The sequence below is a fragment of the Dermochelys coriacea genome, chromosome 2 (genome assembly GCF_009764565.3).
Source record: "Dermochelys coriacea isolate rDerCor1 chromosome 2, rDerCor1.pri.v4, whole genome shotgun sequence".
NCBI classification, from domain to species: Eukaryota; Metazoa; Chordata; order Testudines; family Dermochelyidae; genus Dermochelys; species Dermochelys coriacea.
In genome coordinates, this window is record NC_050069.1 from 116,373,390 (window position 1) to 116,393,168 (window position 19,779).

Here is a 19,779-nt window from a genome sequence, read left to right on the forward strand (position 1 = left end):
CCTGTTAAGCCTGACCCTGGTTCCATGATCAAGTAGACAACTTTTGAGTGCCTTAACTCAATATCTTCATGTAGTTTTGCTTGTGTGTAATAAGATATCCTGGAGGAATTCATACAGTGCCAAATTCATTCCTGTGCAGAAGCCCAGCACAAGGCTTGGGTACCATTGCAGTCCCACCTAAGCTTCAAAACAGGGCTTAAAGAGAGGCTGAAGGGGTGAATAGGTCTTGTACTGGTTCTCTGCACAGAAGCAATATCACCCACAATTTTCCTTGCCATTAGTGTGGTTGAATTGTTGTATAGTGTAAGACAGACAAAAAGTGGTTTCACCGGTCACACTATTTTATGCTTGTCGAAAATCAAACTTGTGCATCAGGGTGGGGTGGCCGGGGCTGGAAGTCAAAAGAGAAACCCCACGTACCGCAACAGGCTTAGTTAGCTGAATCTGACCCTCGTGAGCAACAGGAGTCAAAATCATAGAGATGAAGGGGGGAGAAAGAGTGAGTAAGTAAGTACCAGAGAGGGGTAGTAAGGAATTGCCAACAAGCTGATGGATGGACATCTACTATTCATTTTACTAGTGCCCCAGAAACTGATATAACATTTATGCCATTACTGGGGGAGATGGTACCTGAAGCAGAGTGGAAACAGCCAGACTAATCACACAAGATCCTGATGCAGGAAAGTGAAAATGATAACTTGAGAGAGTGCTGGGGTTACAAGTAGGGGGCAGTTGCTGCAACTAAAGCTAATGCCTGTGGTGACTTTGACTAATATTTATTTTGACTTACAAATGTGCCAACGACACGCTGCTATTCCTCTCCCCATTAAGACTTTACATTGCAGGTATTTGTGTCACATCATTCAGATTAAGAGCAGAGCAGCCATCCAGCCAAAGAGAAGATTGGAGGATGAGATAAGAGTTTTCCAAATACCAGGCCCTGAGGGTGGAAGGAGGAATAAACTAAAGCAATAAAGCCCATCTACATTACAAGCCTAACCATGACAATATGCTGTTATCTGGCTCGGTCAGAGGCATTATTTTTAGTATATATTATGTTTATTACAGTAGTTGGCCAGGGCCAAACCAAGAATGGGTGCCCATTGTGCTAGGCTCTCTCCAAACACAAAGTAACAGAGACCCTGCCTTTCCGTGTTCTACCATGGTTTTGGATTTGTAGTGGGGACAGGACATTATCACAGAACCTTGTTAGAGAAACATGTAAGATCGTTACCTAGACTGTAGTGTTAGGATATAGATATTCCGGCCTGTCTGTAAAGGCCTATACTCTAAGAATTTAGGTGTATTCTTATCACTTAGCTAGTTAAAGAGGTATAAAAGAAAGAATCAAAATCACTGTCTGCCGGTGTAAGGGCCTTCTCTTACCGTGACAGTCGGAGGCCCTGTTCTTAGGCTAAGGCCTTTGGCTAAGCAGCAGAGGCAGCCATAAGCTGGGAAGCGACCGGTCACATCCTCACCTTCCAAACTAGTCACATTGAAATAAGGTGCTATTGGGCTGTTAGGAATACAACCCTGTCCTGATAATGCCCATCACCTCCCGAGAAAGGGAAGGGCCTAGAAGATGTAAAAGGAAACTTACTTTGATAACATCCTGTTCAGTAAGAACTCACTTATCAATAGACACAGCTGGGAAACCCTTATTTCTTTATAGATGTAGTTGTGAAATCCTCACTTCTGTATTGTTTTGTCATTTATAGTTCCCACTTTACTATTGTTTATTTCCATGGTCTCTGTCTGCTGTATAATTTTGCTGGATGTAAACTAATTAAGATGGTGGGATATAATTGATAGGCTAATCATGTTACAATATGTTAGGATTGGTTAGTTAAATTTCAGTAAAATGATTGGTTAAGGTATAGCTAAGCAGAACTCAAGTTTTACTATATAGTCTGCAGTCAATCAGGAAGTAAAGTAGGAATGGGAACAGGGAATGCGGGTGGGGAAATTGGAATCATGTTTTGCTAATGGGGGGAAATGGGAACAGGGATACAGGTAAGGTTCTGGGGCATCAGAGCTGGGAAGGGGGACACTAAGGAAGGAAACTGGAATCATGCTTGCTGGAAGTTCACCCCAATAAACATCGAATTGTTTGCACCTTTGGACTTTGGGTATTGTTGCTCTCTGTTCATGCGAGAAGGACCAGGGAAGTAAGCGGGTGAAGGAATAAGCCCCTAACATGAATCCTTTAATACAGTTCTGTAACCATGTTGTTCCATCTACACTATAAACAAAAAGAGTGATAGAAAACAGTTTCCCCTCACATTAACAGGTAACAGTGATTGACAAGAATGAAGGGGAAAAAAACACCCCCAAACCACAAAAAAAAAAAAAAAAGACTTACTTAATTTGCTTATAGCCAAAAACCTTACTTCCCCCCATAAGAGTGAGCAGCATTTTGCAAACCTGTGTTTAGGTAATCTGATGATAGAATCAAACTTAGGCCCCTAATTTGCTATCAGATACGCACAACAGCACACTTAATGCCTGCATAGAGGCCCTACTGAAGCCAGTGAGATCTGCCTACGCTGATCCAATTGCAGGATGGGGGCAATGATTATTATTAATAAGTGACTAGGCTATGTACTTTAGGAAACGTTTTATATTGGCTTCATCTCTAACATGTGAGCCATCCCAATTAACATTGCTTCCTTTTTATACATAATACACACCTTTATATAAATCATCTATTTACGACTGCCTACTAGTAAAGTTCTCACCCCCCATTTATAATTAAATAGAAAATAAAACGATCCACTTTGTTTGCCGTATAGTAGACCTATTAGGCAGAGGATTACATAGGTTAACAGAGGGGGACATAGAGGGAGAAAAGTCACACATACCTGGTAGCGAATTGAGTGTCACCCAGAAATGCTCATCTGGACTATAGGTGTCCTTGGACCATGCAAGTAAATCAATGGCACGCTGGTCTCTGAGAACTAACTCGGTAAAGTCCCTTGTGACAGCAATATAAGAAGAGCCAAAGTAGATGATCAGATTGTGTGGAGGTGGTGCTTTTCGTACAAAGGTCCACAACATGAAAGAAGTGAAACTGTATATTTGTTCCCTGTGGATATATTTGGTCCTTCTGATAATATGGGCAGGAGGCAGACCTCCAGGAGTGATGTTTTTCCCTTTAAATCTTTTCAGATACTGAACTATTTCCTTGTTGGTTTTCAAGGGGAAATCTTGTCCACATGTGTTGAGAAGGTACTTCCACCGAACTCCTGATTCCAGCAGGTCTTTCATGCAGTTCAAATCTGCCTGAAGTCTGGATATTCCAGCATATACCACTAGCTCCATTTTAGAGGCAAGAAAAGCATTGGGAAAACAGTTCAATAACTTCTCCACATCTTGCTTAAACTTAGCAGTTGCTTTCCTATCCACATGGATACAATAAATGTTTTGGGGCATATAAATAGCCCTGAAAAGTCTTTCAAAAGTATCAAATTCCTTATGAAGGGTTATGATATAAGCTAAAGGAAAGGCAGCTTCTTCTGCCGAGAGAGGGCTGGTTATATAGTGATTTTGAATTAAGTATTTGGTGCAACTGGTTCTCCCAAATGATGTTTTTAATGTGTTTTCTTGTACAAAAAATGCCTTCTCTTCAATAAGTGCATTACAGGCTTCTGCTAAGATAGAACTCCCTGAGAGGTTCAACTTCCGAAGGTTTTTTTGCTCAGATGAACTAACAGTATAAAGAACTAATGAAACTGAAATACTAAGAACAAGCACAAGAAAAAAGCAAAATATCTGTGAATTCATTGTTACTTTTTAAAAGTTTTCCCTGCTTAAAATATTGTAAAAAGAACAGAGTACAAAACATAAATCACCCATCAACTCATTCTATTGGCTGCCTCCGTACAGAGCTAGTTTTCTGTTGAAGAGGATGGGCTTTCATTCTGATGCCTGCTATGTGACCATTTCCTTTACTGTCCTTAATATCTGTAACCATCACCTTGATGAAAAGGGTCTCAATGGGCTTGACAGATTGAAAACTCTTGTACTGCATTCTAAGATTTAAACAGACATAATTCCATTTAGTGGTTTGGAAAAGAGAATACAGGTTTAAACATTTTTGAATGCCCATGTCTGATCACCATTTGCCCACTGACTTTTTTTTTTTTTTTTTTTTTTAGAAACTTCTCTATCATTTCCGTATCGTAACCATTCCCATCCCCATCCCCCACACAGACTACAAGTGTAAATAATTAATTTGCACTCCTGTTAGCAGAATCAGCAGAGGATGCCAGCAACATAGCTGTAAATTTGTTAGTCTCTAAGGTGCCCCAAGTACTCCTGTTCTTTTTGCGAATACAGACTAATACGGCTGCTACTCTGAAATCTGAATAGAGACTGCGAGTGGCTGGGTCATTACACATATTGAATCTATTTCCCTAAGTTAAGTATCCTCACATTTTCTTGTCAACTGTCTAAATGGGCCATCTTGATTATCACTACAAAAGTTTTTTTTCCTCCTGCTGGTAATAGCTCATCTTAACTAATTAACCTCTCACAGTTTGTATGGCAACTTCCAACGTGTGTGTGTGTGTATAATATTATATATATAAAAATCTTCTTACAATATGTTCCATTCTATGCATCCGATGAAATGAGCTGTAGCTCACAAAAGCTTATGCTGTAATAAATTTGTTAGTCTCTAAGGTGCCACAAGTACTCCTGTTCTTTTTGCGGATACAGACTAACATGGCTGCTACTCTGAAATCTGATCCCTAGAAGTGACTGTTCAAGGTTAAAAATATTGGTGGAACAATTGGGGGAGAGTTTATCTATTCTGTGCTCAAATAAAGGATTTAGTTATAGCAAATAAAGGCTGTCTCTACAGCTGCTGGTCTGGCACTTTTCATGAGCATTTAATCCACTCCATTAACATAGGTTTCAGAGTAGCAGCTGTATTCGCAAAAAGAAAAGGAGTACTTGTGGCACCTTACAGACCATTAACATAGTTATTAATATCCCTGCTACATCTGCAATTGGGAGAGCAAGCATGCTTCTTTTGGCTCCTCAGTGGAGTTAGCTTTTTGAGACCCACCCTGGGCCTTGTGGTCTTTTGGTTTTCCGATTTTACTTCAAAGCTGCCCAGAAAACAGAATTCCCTCCTGTGGAAATTGTTGAATTTTTAAAAAATAATTGTCCTGAAATAGGACAAAAAGGACAAAATTTGAAATTTTTCCACAAGAGGAAAATTTTTTAAATTAGTTAGTTTTGGGGGAACCAAAACAGAATTTGTAGTTTACTTGCTAGCTTCTCAGGGAGTCAGGCTGACAAGGTAGGCAGGGAGCCAGGGGACCTGGGCAGCCCATCAGGCCAGCTTCCAGAGAGCTGCAGGTCCCAGGAGCCTTGCAACTCATCAGACAGGCTGCCAGGGAACCATGTTTCCATGACCATTTCAATTTCATGGATCCAATATTGTCTAATGAAAAAGTCTGTTAGAAAAATTGACTGTACTTTGCTTTAATCTTCTCTGGTAGCATGAAGAAATGTTCTACTGTAATCCAAGTCCAATGTGGTGTGTTACACCTGGATGTGACATTATATGCAACAAGTAGTGAAGGAACAAAAACTCTTCAACACAGTGTCCACTAAAGTCTTATTCTTAGCTGTGTCTCTGCTGTTCCCCAGGTTCTCATCAGTCACCATTAACAACTCCATCTGTTCCTCTACCTTGTCTCTCTTGCAACTCCGAACCAGTAATAACCAGACCATCCAAAAAGAAGAAAACACAAACCTACCTGGACGAGAGAGCATACAGACACACACCCTGGCAGAATGCAGCAGGGATCCACCAACACTCCAAACAAACTGGAGGAAAGATAAAACAGCATATCAGTGAAAATGCCAGCTCAGGCCACGTGGTCCAATAATACAATTACAAATAATCCAGATATCAGGTCTTCTCAAGGCTAGAAGATGCCATTTAAACAAATATCAGAGACCAGACAAAACATTTCCTGCTCTGCTGTCATCTCGATACGCCTTTGTGCTTCAGGCAAGTAGTTTCCTAACAAGAGCTGGTAGTTTTTGTTATTTGTGAATTCCTAATAGACCCAGAGATTTAAACAAAAAAGATAGCAACTAAGTGACCCCTTTAGTTGCTAGCCAAGCACATTTTTTAAAGCAAGCATTCCAGTTACGGAGGCATGCACTCCTCTCTCTCTGAAGCACACATCACTATTGTAAATGCTGTGGCTATTATCTTAGTACAAATCTGTACAAACAACCCAACATCAGACATTGCAGTGCAAACAGAACTGTCATCTAACTCATCCTCCAGTAGTACTCCTGCTGTAGGAAAAGTAGGCTATTGCAACCTTTATTTTTTTTTAAAAGTTAATTTAGTGATGTTATATTACACCACTGAGGGTTTGGCTCTGGTGCCTACAGTCTCAAGGTCAACAGAGTTAACTCTGCTTGTTTTAGATCTAGAGTCATAGGAACACATGAAACATGGGCAAGTAACACAACCATAAGAACAAGGTCCACTATCTTTTATCAGTTTTATTAAAGTTTCCAATAAAGTTACAAATGGTACAGCATATACAGCTCCTAAATATTTCCATGCACCAGTTATAACTATAGACGTATTCACATCCTCCTAGACAGGGTTAGAGTCTGATGGCTCTCTCATAATTGACCATCAGTAAAAGGATGGTTGCAGCTGGAGTTCTCCCATAGGAAGCTCAATTTTCCTGCTCTGGGCACCCCTTTTTGTAATGTGATTCTGCCTATACCTACATTCTGCTCATGCACATGAAAGTGTCAATGCTCTTTTTCCTTATTGGTCTGATGTCCCCTAGAAACATAAGGAATCCTGATTTTGATCAATCATGTAGGTTCTCTTTATTCTCATCAGCACTGATGCACAACCCGCATCTTATGCTTAAGACACATGTTGGAGACAGATGTGCCTCTACAGCATTATTATTATTAAAACATTTAAAATTAATCTTCTGGCTAATTTTTTACAATATTACCACTTGGTACCTCTTTTCTGATAATCTTAGGACATCAGGTTATTCTTCAGGCATTTACTTATGCAAGAATTTCTTGTTTTCAAAGCCTAAAATAACTAAGCTAAAATGTTGCAGGCCTCATCCTACAGGTCTTGCATTTCAGCCTTTTACTTAGATAGCTAATACATGATCTCCTCTAAATACTGATCAATCTTAGACTTCTATAATCCTACAACTTAACTCTCTTCAACATGCAATGATTAAATATTACATTATATTAATTAATCATATCACACAATAAATGGATAATAAACTAAAATCATTGGCTACACTAGAATTAAAAACCAGTTATTATAAAGCAGTATTTCTCAACTGTGGTCATCAGGGGTTTTTCTTGCTGCCACAGGCTCCTGGGCAGGGAGGGAAGGAGCAGCCCTTTCCCCAGGGCCACCAGCAGGGGTTGGGCCCTGCCCCTCTCTGGAGCCAGAAATGCTGGAGGAGCAGGCAGACCATGTGAGTTCCCCACCTTCCTAGGGCCGGTGTAGCTCAGGCTTCTGGCTTCAGCCCTGGGGTGGCGGATGGCAGGCTACAGCCATGGGGTGGGGGGCTCTTCAGTCCTGCATCTTAAATCTCCATTTCAGAACCGCTTTCAGAAGCGCAGGCTCCTGGACCCAGCTGGCAGGGGCAGGGATAGTTTTTGTGTCTAAGCTGGGGGGAGCTTGTCAACATAATTCCAAACACAGGAGAGAAATCCTCACCTATGTCTAGCTGATTTGCAGGCACTGGTCTCGCTTCCCTCTTTGAGATCATTTGCAGCTGCACTTTTCAAAGTCCAAGCCCAGCCATTCTCAGGCTGGTTCTGGCTAGTTTAATAGGTTGATTAGCTTGTGCTGTCACTAATTATTTCTACACCCTTTCAGCCTAAAATAGCAGCAGAGCCTCCTTGAAAGACTAAAAACTTCTTCTGGCTCTCCCCTCTGAAACCCAAAGCTGTGTTTAAAATAATGACCAGAGATTGATCACTGGCTGGATTTTCTTAGGGTTTCTTCTGCAGCAAAAGCAGACTTTGAAATGCACAAACTAGAAATGCTCCCAGCTGAAATGCTAGTTAAACAGTCGCTGCCCAGCAACTAGTGCAACCCAAATCATGACATTAATGCTCATATAAGCCATTGGCTGCTTTGGCTCATATGCCTCTTCCCTGTATTCCAATCTCACTTCACTAGTTGCTTGCCTGGATACGGTGGCAGAAACATTATTACAAAGAAAACAAACTCAAGTCCCTTTATATTTTAAAGTAATTAACCACTGGAACAATGTAGCCAGGGTTCTGGTGGATTCTCCCTCGCTGCCCATTGTTAAATCAAGACAGGATGTTTTTCTAAAAGCTCTGTGGTAGGAATGATTTGGGGGCAGATCTCTAGGCTAGTTTAGAGGAGGGCAGACGAGATTATACCTCTTTGATCCCTTCTGACCTTGGAATCTATGAATTATTCTGGTTTCTCTGCTTCCTGGGGGGGCCAGACACATGGAGTGGGTCTGATCTCCCTGGGAGAAAGCAAGAATTACACTGATGTCCAGCATGCAGGCAGAGCTGGGGCTTTGGACTAAAAGCAAGCACGTGGATTCACATCGCAGCTTGCTCAGCCTTCCCCGGCACCTGTGGAATGGAACAGGCACTGAGCTCCAGGTCCCCTTTCAACACAAAGGGGAGGAGTGTGGGTTGCGGGGGACCCCAGCCTCTCCACATACAGCTGTTGATCAGAGCGATTACATGTCAATCAAGTTTCACATCTATAGCGAAGGGGTGATCACAGTGGTGCAGGAATTTCAGGTGCAGGAAAACAGAAAGGGATTTCTGTTTGTCCAGGAGATGTAAAATCAGCTGTGCACTAACACTGATGGCTCCCACTCCCGAAGGGCCCCCACCAGTCCGTGCTGGTATCCAAAGAAGAGAGCAGGGGGTGAAGAGGAGCAGGCCAGGCCAGGGACGCTGTGGTGCGTGGGCCAGTGCCATGGTAAACCCGGTACTGGCTCTGGTCCCCAGTTGCAGGACTTAAGCCTGGATCCACTGACCTCACTGCTTCCCCAAGCCGATTGCCCCTGACTCCACTGCCTCCTCCAGCCCCCCATCCATCTCCCTGGCCCCCAGTGCCTTGCTACCCACCTCCCCATCCAGGGCCTAGCTTGCCAGGCTTTGTAAATTTTCTGTGAAAAGTGATATTTGTATGTTTGTTAATATCACTTTTCACTGCCTCCCAGCTAGCTTGCAAGACTGCTGCTGTGAAAAATGATATTAACAAACATACATATATCACTTTTCATAGCAGCAGATTTACTAGTTAGCAAGTCTTTAAAAAAGCAAAAGAAGTAACAACAACAAAAAACATGCAAAGCACCTTATTTTTGTTTCTATTCTGTTTAGGTCCAGTAAAGAATAGAGACAACTGTACGTTATTTGTATTATTGAGTTTTCAAAAAAACAAAACCCTTACATAAATAAATGACAATGATTTGGACGTGTATATATGCATATTTATTTGTTTTTCCTAAAGTTGAGTATTTTAGGAAAAATTGTAGAGCAGCCACCAGCAAGAGTTGGTGGCCACACTCTGAGGCCACGAAAAAAATTGTTGTGGGAACCCCTGAAGGCCTGTTAGTGCTGATGCAAGGGCCAGCTGGCTTCCATTTTAAAAACTTATCATATTTGACTGGAGTTTATAAATTACTGTTGTACTAGAATCATGAAAAAAGAGCCTTGTTTTATTGTTTGTTTGTTTAATTATTATTTGCCTTGTGGTCGCAACCAATGTAACTGATCTGAATTAAATACTTCATTTTACAAATATAAATGCATTTGTTTAACTTTGTGAACATAAGTCCAATGAGAGAACTTACATGTGCAAAGCTAAGCATGTGTTTGTGGGATCAGGGTCCACGAGACTCGTTCAAAGGGGAATCCCAGGTTTAGTCATCTATTAAAGATGAACATTGTAAACTACATACATTGATGAGCTCAAAATTAAATTCTAGGTCATTGGGGGGAAAATATATCTAAATTCAGTTGCCTATGTAACCTGGGAAAGGAGTGGCCATTGTCCACGATAAATGTTGTTATATTTATATAATATGCTGTAATAAAAGAAAAAAAATGGTGCTTACTTACCTAGGGTTAGCTTATGGCTTTGGCACAAACCCTGTATAGAAGGTGCTGGAAAGCAATAACACATGGAATAAATTATGTCTCCTGGAGGTATTAACCTCAGAAATGTAGGGCTAGAGAGGACCTTGGGAAGTCATCGAGTCCAGACCCCTGCACTGAGACAGGAACAAGTATATCTACACCATCCCTGCCGGGGTTTCTCCAGCCTGTTCTTAAAAACTGCCAATAATAGGGATTCCTCAGCCTGCCTTGAAAACCTAATCTACAATTTAACTACCCGCATGTTATAAAGTTTTTCCTAATACCTAACCTAAATCTCCCTTGCTGCAGATTAAGCCAATCACGTCTTGTTCTCCCTACAGTGGACGTGGAGAACAATTGATCACCATCCTCTTTATAACAGCCCTTAACATATTTAAAGACTCTCAGGTCTCTCCTCAGTCTTCTTTTCTCAAGACTAAACATGCCCAGTTCTTTTAACCTTTCCTCATAGGTCAGGTTTTCTAAACCTTGTATCATTTATGTTGCTCTCCTTGGGATTCTCTCCAGTTTGTCCATCTCTTTCCTAAAGTGTGATGCCCAGAATTGGACACAGTACTCAAGATGAGGCCTCACCAATGCTGAGTAGAGCAAGATAATTACCTCCCATGTCTTACTTACGACACTCCTGTTAATATACCCCAGAATGATATTAGCCCTTTTTGCTATTGAATCACATTGTTGACTCATATTCAATTTGAGATCCAGTATAACCCCGCAGATCTTCTTCAGCAGTAATACTGCCTAGCCAGTTATTCCCCATTTTGTAGTTGGGCATTTGATTTTTCTTTCGTAAGTGGAGTACTGTGCACTTGTCTTTTTTGAGTTTCATCTTGTTGAATTCAGACCAATTCTCCAGTTTACCAAGGTGATTTTTAATTCTGATCCTGCCCTCCAATGTGCTTGCATCACCTCCCAGCTTGGTGTCATCCACAAATTTTATAAGCGTACTCTTCACTCTATTATCCAGGTCATTAATAAAAATATTGAATAGTACTGGACCCAGGGCTGGCCCCTGCAGGATCCCACTAGATACGCTCTCTCAGTTTGACAGCAAACTATTGATAACTGTTATTCAACCAGTTTTGCACCCATCTTATAGTAATTTGATCTAGTTTTTTTTTTTAGTTTTTCAGGCAAACATGCTAAATTTGTGTCTCCCTAGCCTCCCTCCATAATTCAACCCCCCTCAAGGTCCTCCCACCCAAATCCAAGCATCATTTCTGGTGTCCACATGCTCCTCCCACCAACATTTCAGCCCCTCTCTCCACACAAAGAAGTAGTTTACTCATAAGATAATAAATTAAACAGATAATATGCTGCCCACTGTCTGAAGCACTGAGTAAACCACATTTCATCTAACCTCTTCTCCTCATCACTTATTGACCTAAAAGTTGATTAAATCTCTTTGAGACCTTCTTAGATCCATCCCATCTTAGACACACCTTCGTCCAGCTCCTTGTACACAGTGCATAACAAAGCAGCTTCCCTACTGGGCTCAGTAAAACCTGTTGCTCGTGCATTAGTATGCAATACATTATATATGTGTTAGATTTGGATTTGTGAACAATATAAAACCAAAATATTCAGTATGTTCTTGATGAATTAACAGGTATTTATGGCTACTCTTAACCCCATCCATAATATACACTGTTAGTTCTGGACATAATGTAGTGTGGCTCATTTATGTATAGAAAGAAAGTCGAAGGTTAATATTTGAGACCAAAAGTCACAACTAACTTATAAAAGTAGAAGTGGAAACCAAAAGAGAGTCAGAATCCTACTTGGCTGCAGCACAGAGATGGAGATGGAGAACAGAGCATAGGCAGGGATGGGGCTAGGAAAGAGAACTGAGTGACTGACCTGAGCAGATCTCTGAATTAATAGAATTATTTCCTCCTTCTTTTCTCATTCCTCCATCCAGTTTCATTCCTTTGACTTCCCACTTAGTCTCTGCATCAGTTGCTTCTTGTATTAGTGAAAAAGGGTAAGCCTCTTTTGTTGTCCATCAGGAGAAATTCTGGTACTCCGTTCTGGCTAGGTAAATAAAAGCAGAAGCGAAACTCTTGCTCCTTTTGAAACCACAGTACACACTCAGCTGCCTAAAACAGGTCATACCATTTCAGGTTTTGGACACACCTCAAAGAAAGAAACACAAGTGAGCATATCCAAAAGGCATTTTGAGTGTGCATCTGCAAATGTATTCTTGGTAGGGAAGACATCAGCTTCAAATACTTATATAGAATAGTTATATATAAGTAAAGCACTTGATGCCAATGGTTGTAATTGAGGAAAGGGAACAATTAACTTTCCTCAGCATGGAGGTACTATATAAACTTAGAAATATAGCTCAAAATGTTCATACCTCAATGCCTAAATGTAGGCTTCTTGCAGTAAATTGATGTGTTCTGTAAGACTTGTGGTGACATGCTCTGGAACTTCAATAAGAATACACATACAAGATTAAAACTGAACCCTGAAACTGCACCTGCTTATGCTTTCTGGGCCTGATTATGATTTCATGTACACTGGTTTAATACCATTGCCTTCCATGGAATTACTGTCTGTGCAAGTGAGACACTCTCTTTATGGATCTGATTCTACACCCTGTAAAGTCAATGGCAAAATCCTAATTTCTATGGGAGCAGGAGCAGACCTTAAATATGCTTCCATTCATACAGACACCTGTGTGGGAGGTCAGAGTGTTCTTAGTGCAATTCCAGAGGCCTGCCCTGAGAAACTGAGAGATTTAATTTGAGAATTTGGCCTTGAGCCTGGAGGTTGTCTCAACTCAGGTAGGAGTTCGTCATTCAAGTCGCACAAACAATATCCAGGAGCTTGGTGGTGAAAGGAGATTGTGTAAGGACTTGGATTGCTTCATAAGCCTCAAGGAAAGGAGGGCTGGAATATTGGATTGCCAAACTCCTCCTTGTTTCTGTGCAATGAAGGAGAGGTGGTTTCTGGAGGCCCCTGTCACCTATGAAGATATACTGGGGGAATACTTTATGATTATCCATCTGCCTATGCTGTAGAGTAGAGCTCTGTTTTAGACAAGATTCAAAAAGCATATCCCTTTTTTGTACTTTTTTTTTTTTATAGGTTTTTCCTCTTTATGGCAAGTGTTTTCCTTCTGTACTTGGAACATGTGGCTAGATCTTTGGTCCTGCTTCTAGTTGCTTTGCACTGTTCAAACAGCACAAAGGCAGCTGGAAAGCTGCGCTAATGTGGTATTGTGATAGTCTGTACTGCTCTATTCACCCCTTGTTGAGGATAGTAGTATAAGGGCCCTACTGTCAATCAAATGTTAATCCTGCCCCTTGACCTCTTAAGCAGCACCCACCATGGGGATATTACTTCCAGTGTCATGACTGGAAGCAAGGTGTGTCATGTGACCATGTGTCCTCCCACCACCCTCTACCAATCAGAATGGTTTCACCCCTGTAGGACCACCCCAAAAGGAGATTCGACCAATTGGGGAGTTCCAAAGTGGGGTGACCCATCTGAAAGTGGGTCATGTGACCCCTCTAACAACTCCTCCCACTACCCTCTACCAATTCTGATGGGTTTTGGCTGCAGAGAACTGCCTTGAGAGCAGATATGACCAAAATAGGGCAGGTTCTGGATGGTATGAACACCCAGAACAGGGTCGTGTGACCCCTCTAAGAACTCCTCCCACCACCCTCTGCCAATCAGAGTGCAGCACCATCACCCCATAAGTCCCAGAGTTGGGCAGAAGAGGCCATCCCTTACCAAGAACGCATGTTTTAGAAATTGTGGAAAGGCTGAGAGGAAACATGGACTCCTTCACCACCCCTGTGAGAACTTTGGACTTTGTTTTAGCCCCAAGTACCTTTGGACTTGTGTGGAGAAAGCGCTACATCAGCAACACTTCCAACGAGGGCCCTTTGACTCAACCATTGATGGATACGTCGGAAGCCGACCCCGAAACCCAAACTCTCGTGAGGCACCCCGATGAGTGTGACACCCACTCATCATCCGCCCCCTTGGAGGTGGAAAGCGATCATGGCTTGGGGGAGTCACCGGCGGACAAGGTGAATATCGCTCAGGTAAATGAATGATTAAGAAGTAACATTTGAGGATGGGGTGTATTGGGGTTAGGAACTGACCCAGGATTGAGTAAATCTAAAAACAAGCAGTGGGGTTCTTACGCTGTTTCTTTTCTGAAAATCTTTCAACAGCTCGACAATGCCTTTCTAGAGGCCTTTGAGAACTTATACATCGGTAGCCCTTTGGGAGTAAATATATCATGCATCAGCTGTTTTTGCTCATGTCTGAGACACAGATCTCAAGAGGAAAATCTGGAAAAGGACAAAATGGAAGAATGAACCAGCTCAGACTCCCTCATGGTAGGGGTCATGGCATCCATTTTCACAGGCAGCTGTAAAAGGTTGTGTTAAACCAGGCTATTAATATAACTTATTTAAAGTGTCAATATGAATGCGTCCCCCGCCATACTCGTGTTAGTAAAAGACGGTACCAGTAACAGTCACGTCTACGCAGATGGCTCTGTTAAAGAAAATATAATACACCCCTGGGAAGTTGGGAGCTTCGGCAGGGTGACCTCTGACAGTGCATAGTGCTCTACAGTATTAGCACTGTGTATGAACCCAAGTCCTGCAGTGAGACTTGAGTTCACGACTTTCTAGCCCAGACGTGAGGTTCTTGTGTGTCCAAGAAAGAGGAATTTTGTGATTCTTCTTTATTCTTTAACAGTGGGATTATAATGGGGTGTATGTATCCTGTAGAATAACAATACCTACCTCTTATATAGTGCTTTTCATCAGCAGCTCTCAAAGCATTTTACAAAGGAGATGTGACATTACCCAGGGTACAATCTAGACTGACTAACAGCTGTGTCACCTCAGTTCTCCAGTGTGAGGTGCCTTTTACAATGCTTCACTGTGAGAGCAACCACTCCTGGCCTGCTCACACACAGACTCTAGCATGTAAGGTACTCCCAGCTATAGTGCTATAGCCAGCCATTCTTGGATTACGCTGCAGCAACACCAGCAAATTCCAGTCCCAGACTTTCTCCAGAAATGTGCTTCTTGTACTGCCCAGCACCCTCCTGGAAAGTACCACCTCATATAAAGTCCACCATTTATTAAAAGAAAATGATATGCAACAATCTTGTTATCCCAAATGGAGTCTCAATCCAAACTTCACTGATTTAGGTAAAACAATAAAACATATGTATTAACTACAAAAGATAGATTTTAAGTGATTACAAGAAATGAGACATAGAACTCAAACTGGTTACAAGAAAATAAAAGTAAAATGCAACTAATGCCTAACTTAACAATCTAAGTGAATACAAAGTAAAGGTCTTTCTCACCACATGTTACAGCAGTCTTACTGGCTGAACTCCTTTCAGTCAGGATCTCTCCCCCAGTCCAAAGCTGATTCTTTTATTCTTCAGGTGTTGTGGATGCCATCGGTACAAAGAAAGGGAGGAATAATTTGGGATGTCTGCTCTCCCTTCTTATAGTTCTTTCTCTTCTTTGAGAATCATCTCTAGTTGTGGTTGAGGAGAAAGTCTGTGTGGATTGGAACCCCAAGCTGTTTCCTTGTCAAGATGTAGATTTTTTCACCCACACCCTCTTTCGTACCAAAGAACGACCACTTAACCAGATGATGGTCCATATGATTTTGTTGACACCTGACTGAGGCATCAGCTAACCTTTTGTCTCTGGGGAACCAGTTTGTGACTGATCCCCAGACTTGGAACATGTCTTAGTCATATCATACAATAGAATCTTATAATTTTACATACAATGTTGCCTCACACACATTTTACCAGGACAATAATGGTCAGCAAATTATGAGTTTTCAAATGACACCGCACAAGGCATACTTTGTATGAAATTCACCATAGACCTGTAAAAGGCATGAATATAGGGGTACAGACTGCCACAGGAGGTCAATATTCTTATCCCTATTTTACAAATGGGGAAATTGAGGCACAGTGGGAAAGAGACTTGCCTGAGGTCACTCAGTAGGCCAGTGGCAGAGTCAGGAATAAAACCCACATATCCTGATCCAGTACTCTATCCATTAGGCCACATTGAGTCTCATAAAGAGCTAGCTGTTTCACATGAAGAAATGTGACCTTTCACCTAGCACTGCTTGGGTTTATTTATATATTTACATTATATTCTATGGCAGGTTGCACGGTTACAGATAGTCTTCCAAGTTCTTTTTCTTAGCATGCAAGCAAATATTTCACCTGGGGAAGGTGTGCTGATTTTGTCCTGGGCAGAGGGAGGACCAGGAGAATTTGCTGTCTGAAATCAATTCTTGAGGCAGAATTGCTCCCTTGTAACTAGGTATTGGCTGAAATTCCTGAAAGAGGGGATTGCCTTGTATGCTATATGACCACTTCTGTTCCAGGATTGGTGTTTATGTAAATAAAACAAGTTATACTTAGAATATACCCAGATTCTGCTACACTGATTTCTCTCCACTATGAAGCTGACCTGCAAGATCTCAGGCATTTGCTATCACTCAGCAGAGGGGCAACAATATCCTTTTCCTAACAGTGTATGTCTAATACCAGTTAACATGGCGGGTGAAGGATTAAATCCCTATGGGAAAGCTGCTTTCCTAATCCTTCATGGCAGGGGATGGGTCAGAATTTGCTCATTGGACAAGCTGGGAGTTCCAGGAATTTGTAAATGGAGCAGGTGGTACTACATGGGAAGGATAACTGAAAGATAATTTCCTTCAAGCAATAATTGCCCACCAGGTGTTTTGAGCTTCAGAAAAGAAGAGACTGGGCTCAGAGCTCCTGGAGAGATTTTCTTTGTCTAGAGAGAGTTGCTTGATCTCGATGATTCTAAAATGTGAGAGGACTATTTCTTAAACATATTATTTCTTGTACATTTTCACTTAACCAAGACATTGGGCCTGATCTATTAAACAGGGCCCTGTAAGACAAAGTGGTTGTGATGCATCCTTGGGTGGGAACCACCTGTTCTGGCAGTGATGTGCTTTATAATGTTATAACCAGGAAGTCCTACAATAAGCATCTTCCAGAGTGTGTGATAATGCCAGTATCCTAGGGGCTCATGTGCCCACTGAAAGGTGGTGAGAGATTGGAAAATCTGTTAGTCTGATTTCCCATCTAAACAATAATACTTTCTCATGCCCATGGCCAAGGAGGGATGCTGCACCAGTTTGGCTAACAAATAAATTATTTGCCCATTAAAATGGTTCTGCTTTGTTCCTGAAGGGTACACTGAGCATTATGAGGTAATATCCAATGTATGTTATTTAGGATGAAGGATGATGACTTTTTCAGGAAAGTCTAATATGACCCTCCCCACCTCAGAAATACTTTGAAAACACCAGACATTTGGTGCAAAGAGTTTAATTCCAAAGGCTAAACAAATTGCTCTTCAAAAGTCTTATGATCCTTCAGATTAGTCCTCTCTAGCAGAGATGCTTTTTTGGTATCCAGAGAGAAGCTGATCCCCAGGCAATTCACCGTAAGCATCCCTTCAATCTGGAGGGGAAATTTTAACAAGAGGCACCTCAGAGCCCTCTCCAGCACATTACAATTCATGGTGAATGTACTGGCTGGACTCTTGTTTGTGAGCCCAGATCCTGCAGTCCTCCTCTTGAGGGGGCTGAGATATTTCATCAGACCTTGAATCTCACACAGGATACACTAGAGAAGCTGACCCCCTCCCCCCACAAAGGAACGGTTACCCTAAATCTTAGGTATAGTTCATCATCTTTACAATGAGGACAATAGCACCTCTTACCTCTTAGGGGTGTTAGGGTAAATACATTAAAGATTGTGAGGTACTTAGATACTACAGTAATGGAAGCCACATAAGTAGTTAGGATAGCTATAGATAGGTAATCTGTGAGGTTTTTTCCCCCAGGGACAGCCTCACTTTGCATTTTTCTATTGCCAATTTTTCCCAGTATGCTAGTAACTGGAGGATGATGGCACTTTCTGTTTTCCTTTCGTAATTTGTAAACTTTTTTGGATACACCCCCTTGGGCCACTGATAGAGCAGACAATAGTGGCAAAGAATAAGTCTCATGAATTACAGAAGCATAAGTTGTACTCCTGTAATGTGTGTGCCCATCAGGAGCATGAAGCAGACTGAGAATAAAGAAGCCCAGCCTTTAGCGTCTGAAACTCAAGGAGATATCAGATCAAAGCAATTTTTAACAAAATGAATTCACACATCACAGTGGGTTCAGTGGGTTCTCTGAACTCCTAAAGTGATAAAGGATCCCTTCTGGCCTTGGAATCTATGACAAGGCTGCCAGCCAGTTATGATGCTTTATGTCTAATTTTAAATGGCACATACAGAAAAAGAAGTAAAATGGCACCACCTACAGGTTTGAATTAAGGCCTGAAAGGCAATGCAAGGTTTAGCTTTATAGTTATTTTGTAAAATAGGAACCAAGGAATGAAATAGAGCTGCTAAATGGTTCAGTTAGTCTATTGCAAATTGACACAAAAATTCACTTGACATTGTGCTCCTTATTCTTCTATCTCCCCAGAAAATATTATTGTTTATCATGTGTATTACAGTATCAAGTAAATACCTATGGAAGTAGAAATGACACATCGGAGGTGGAAGTCAAACCTCAAATAGCTTAATGGAAATAAACTGATGGGTGAGGGGGCCTAGATAATCTCCATCCAAGAATATTAAAGAAACTGGCACATGACATTGCAAGCTCAATAGCAAAAAAGAAAAGGAGTACTTGTGGCACCTTAGAGACTAACAAATTTATTTGAGCATAAGCTTTCGTGAGCTACAGCTCACTACATCGGATGCATTCGGTGGAAAATACAATGGGAAGATTTATATACACACACAGAGAACATGAAACAATGGATTTTATCATACACACTGTAAGGAGAGTGATCACTTAAGATGAGCTATTACCAGCAGGAAGGGGCGGGGGGGAAGGAGGAAAACCTGTTGTGGTGATAATCAAGGTGGGCCATTTCCAGCATTTAACAAGAACGTCTGAGGAACAGTGGGGGGTGCGGTGGGGGGGAAATAGTTGTACTTTATGTAATGACCCATCCACTCCCAGTCTCTATTCAAGCCTAAATTAATTGTATCCAGTTTGCAAATTAATTCCAATTCAGCAGTCTCTCATTGGAGTCTGTTTTTGAAGTTTTTTTGTTGAAGGATAGCCACTCTCAGGTCTGTAATCATGTGACTGGAGAGATTGAAGTGTTCTCTGACTGGTTTTTGAATGTTATAATTCTTGATATCTGATTTGTGTCTATTTATTCTTTTAGGTAGAGACTGTCCAGTTTGACCAATGTACATGGCAGAGGGGCATTGCTGGCACATGATGGCATAAATCACATTGGTAGACTAACAAATTTATTTGAGCATAAGCTTTCGTGAGCTACAGCTCACTTCATCGGATGCATTCGGTGGAAAATACAGTGGGGAGATTTATATACACACACAGAGAACATGAAACAATGGGTTTTATCATACACACTGTAAGGAGAGTGATCACTTAAGATGAGCTATTACCAGCAGGAAGGGGCAGGGGGGAGCTTATGCTCTAATA

The 19,779-nt window shown here is 41.5% G+C and overlaps 1 protein-coding gene across 2 annotated transcripts in view; it reads right to left on the reverse strand.

The window, feature by feature from the left end:
* LOC119851432 (N-acetyllactosaminide beta-1,6-N-acetylglucosaminyl-transferase-like) overlaps window positions 1-18,612 on the reverse strand; it is a 64,268-nt gene extending 45,656 nt beyond the window's left edge. For both annotated transcript variants that reach the window (XR_006279012.1, XM_043508342.1), the window contains exons 1-3: window positions 15,551-18,612; window positions 5,772-5,841; window positions 2,862-4,031 (exon numbers count right to left, since the gene is read on the reverse strand). Coding sequence is in view for 1 of the 2 variants with exons in the window: in XM_043508342.1 (XP_043364277.1) it covers window positions 2,862-3,783 (922 nt within the window). In the remaining variant the exon portion in view is untranslated. The remainder of the gene's footprint in view (window positions 1-2,861; window positions 4,032-5,771; window positions 5,842-15,550) is intronic.
* Window positions 18,613-19,779: the final 1,167 nt, after the last annotated feature.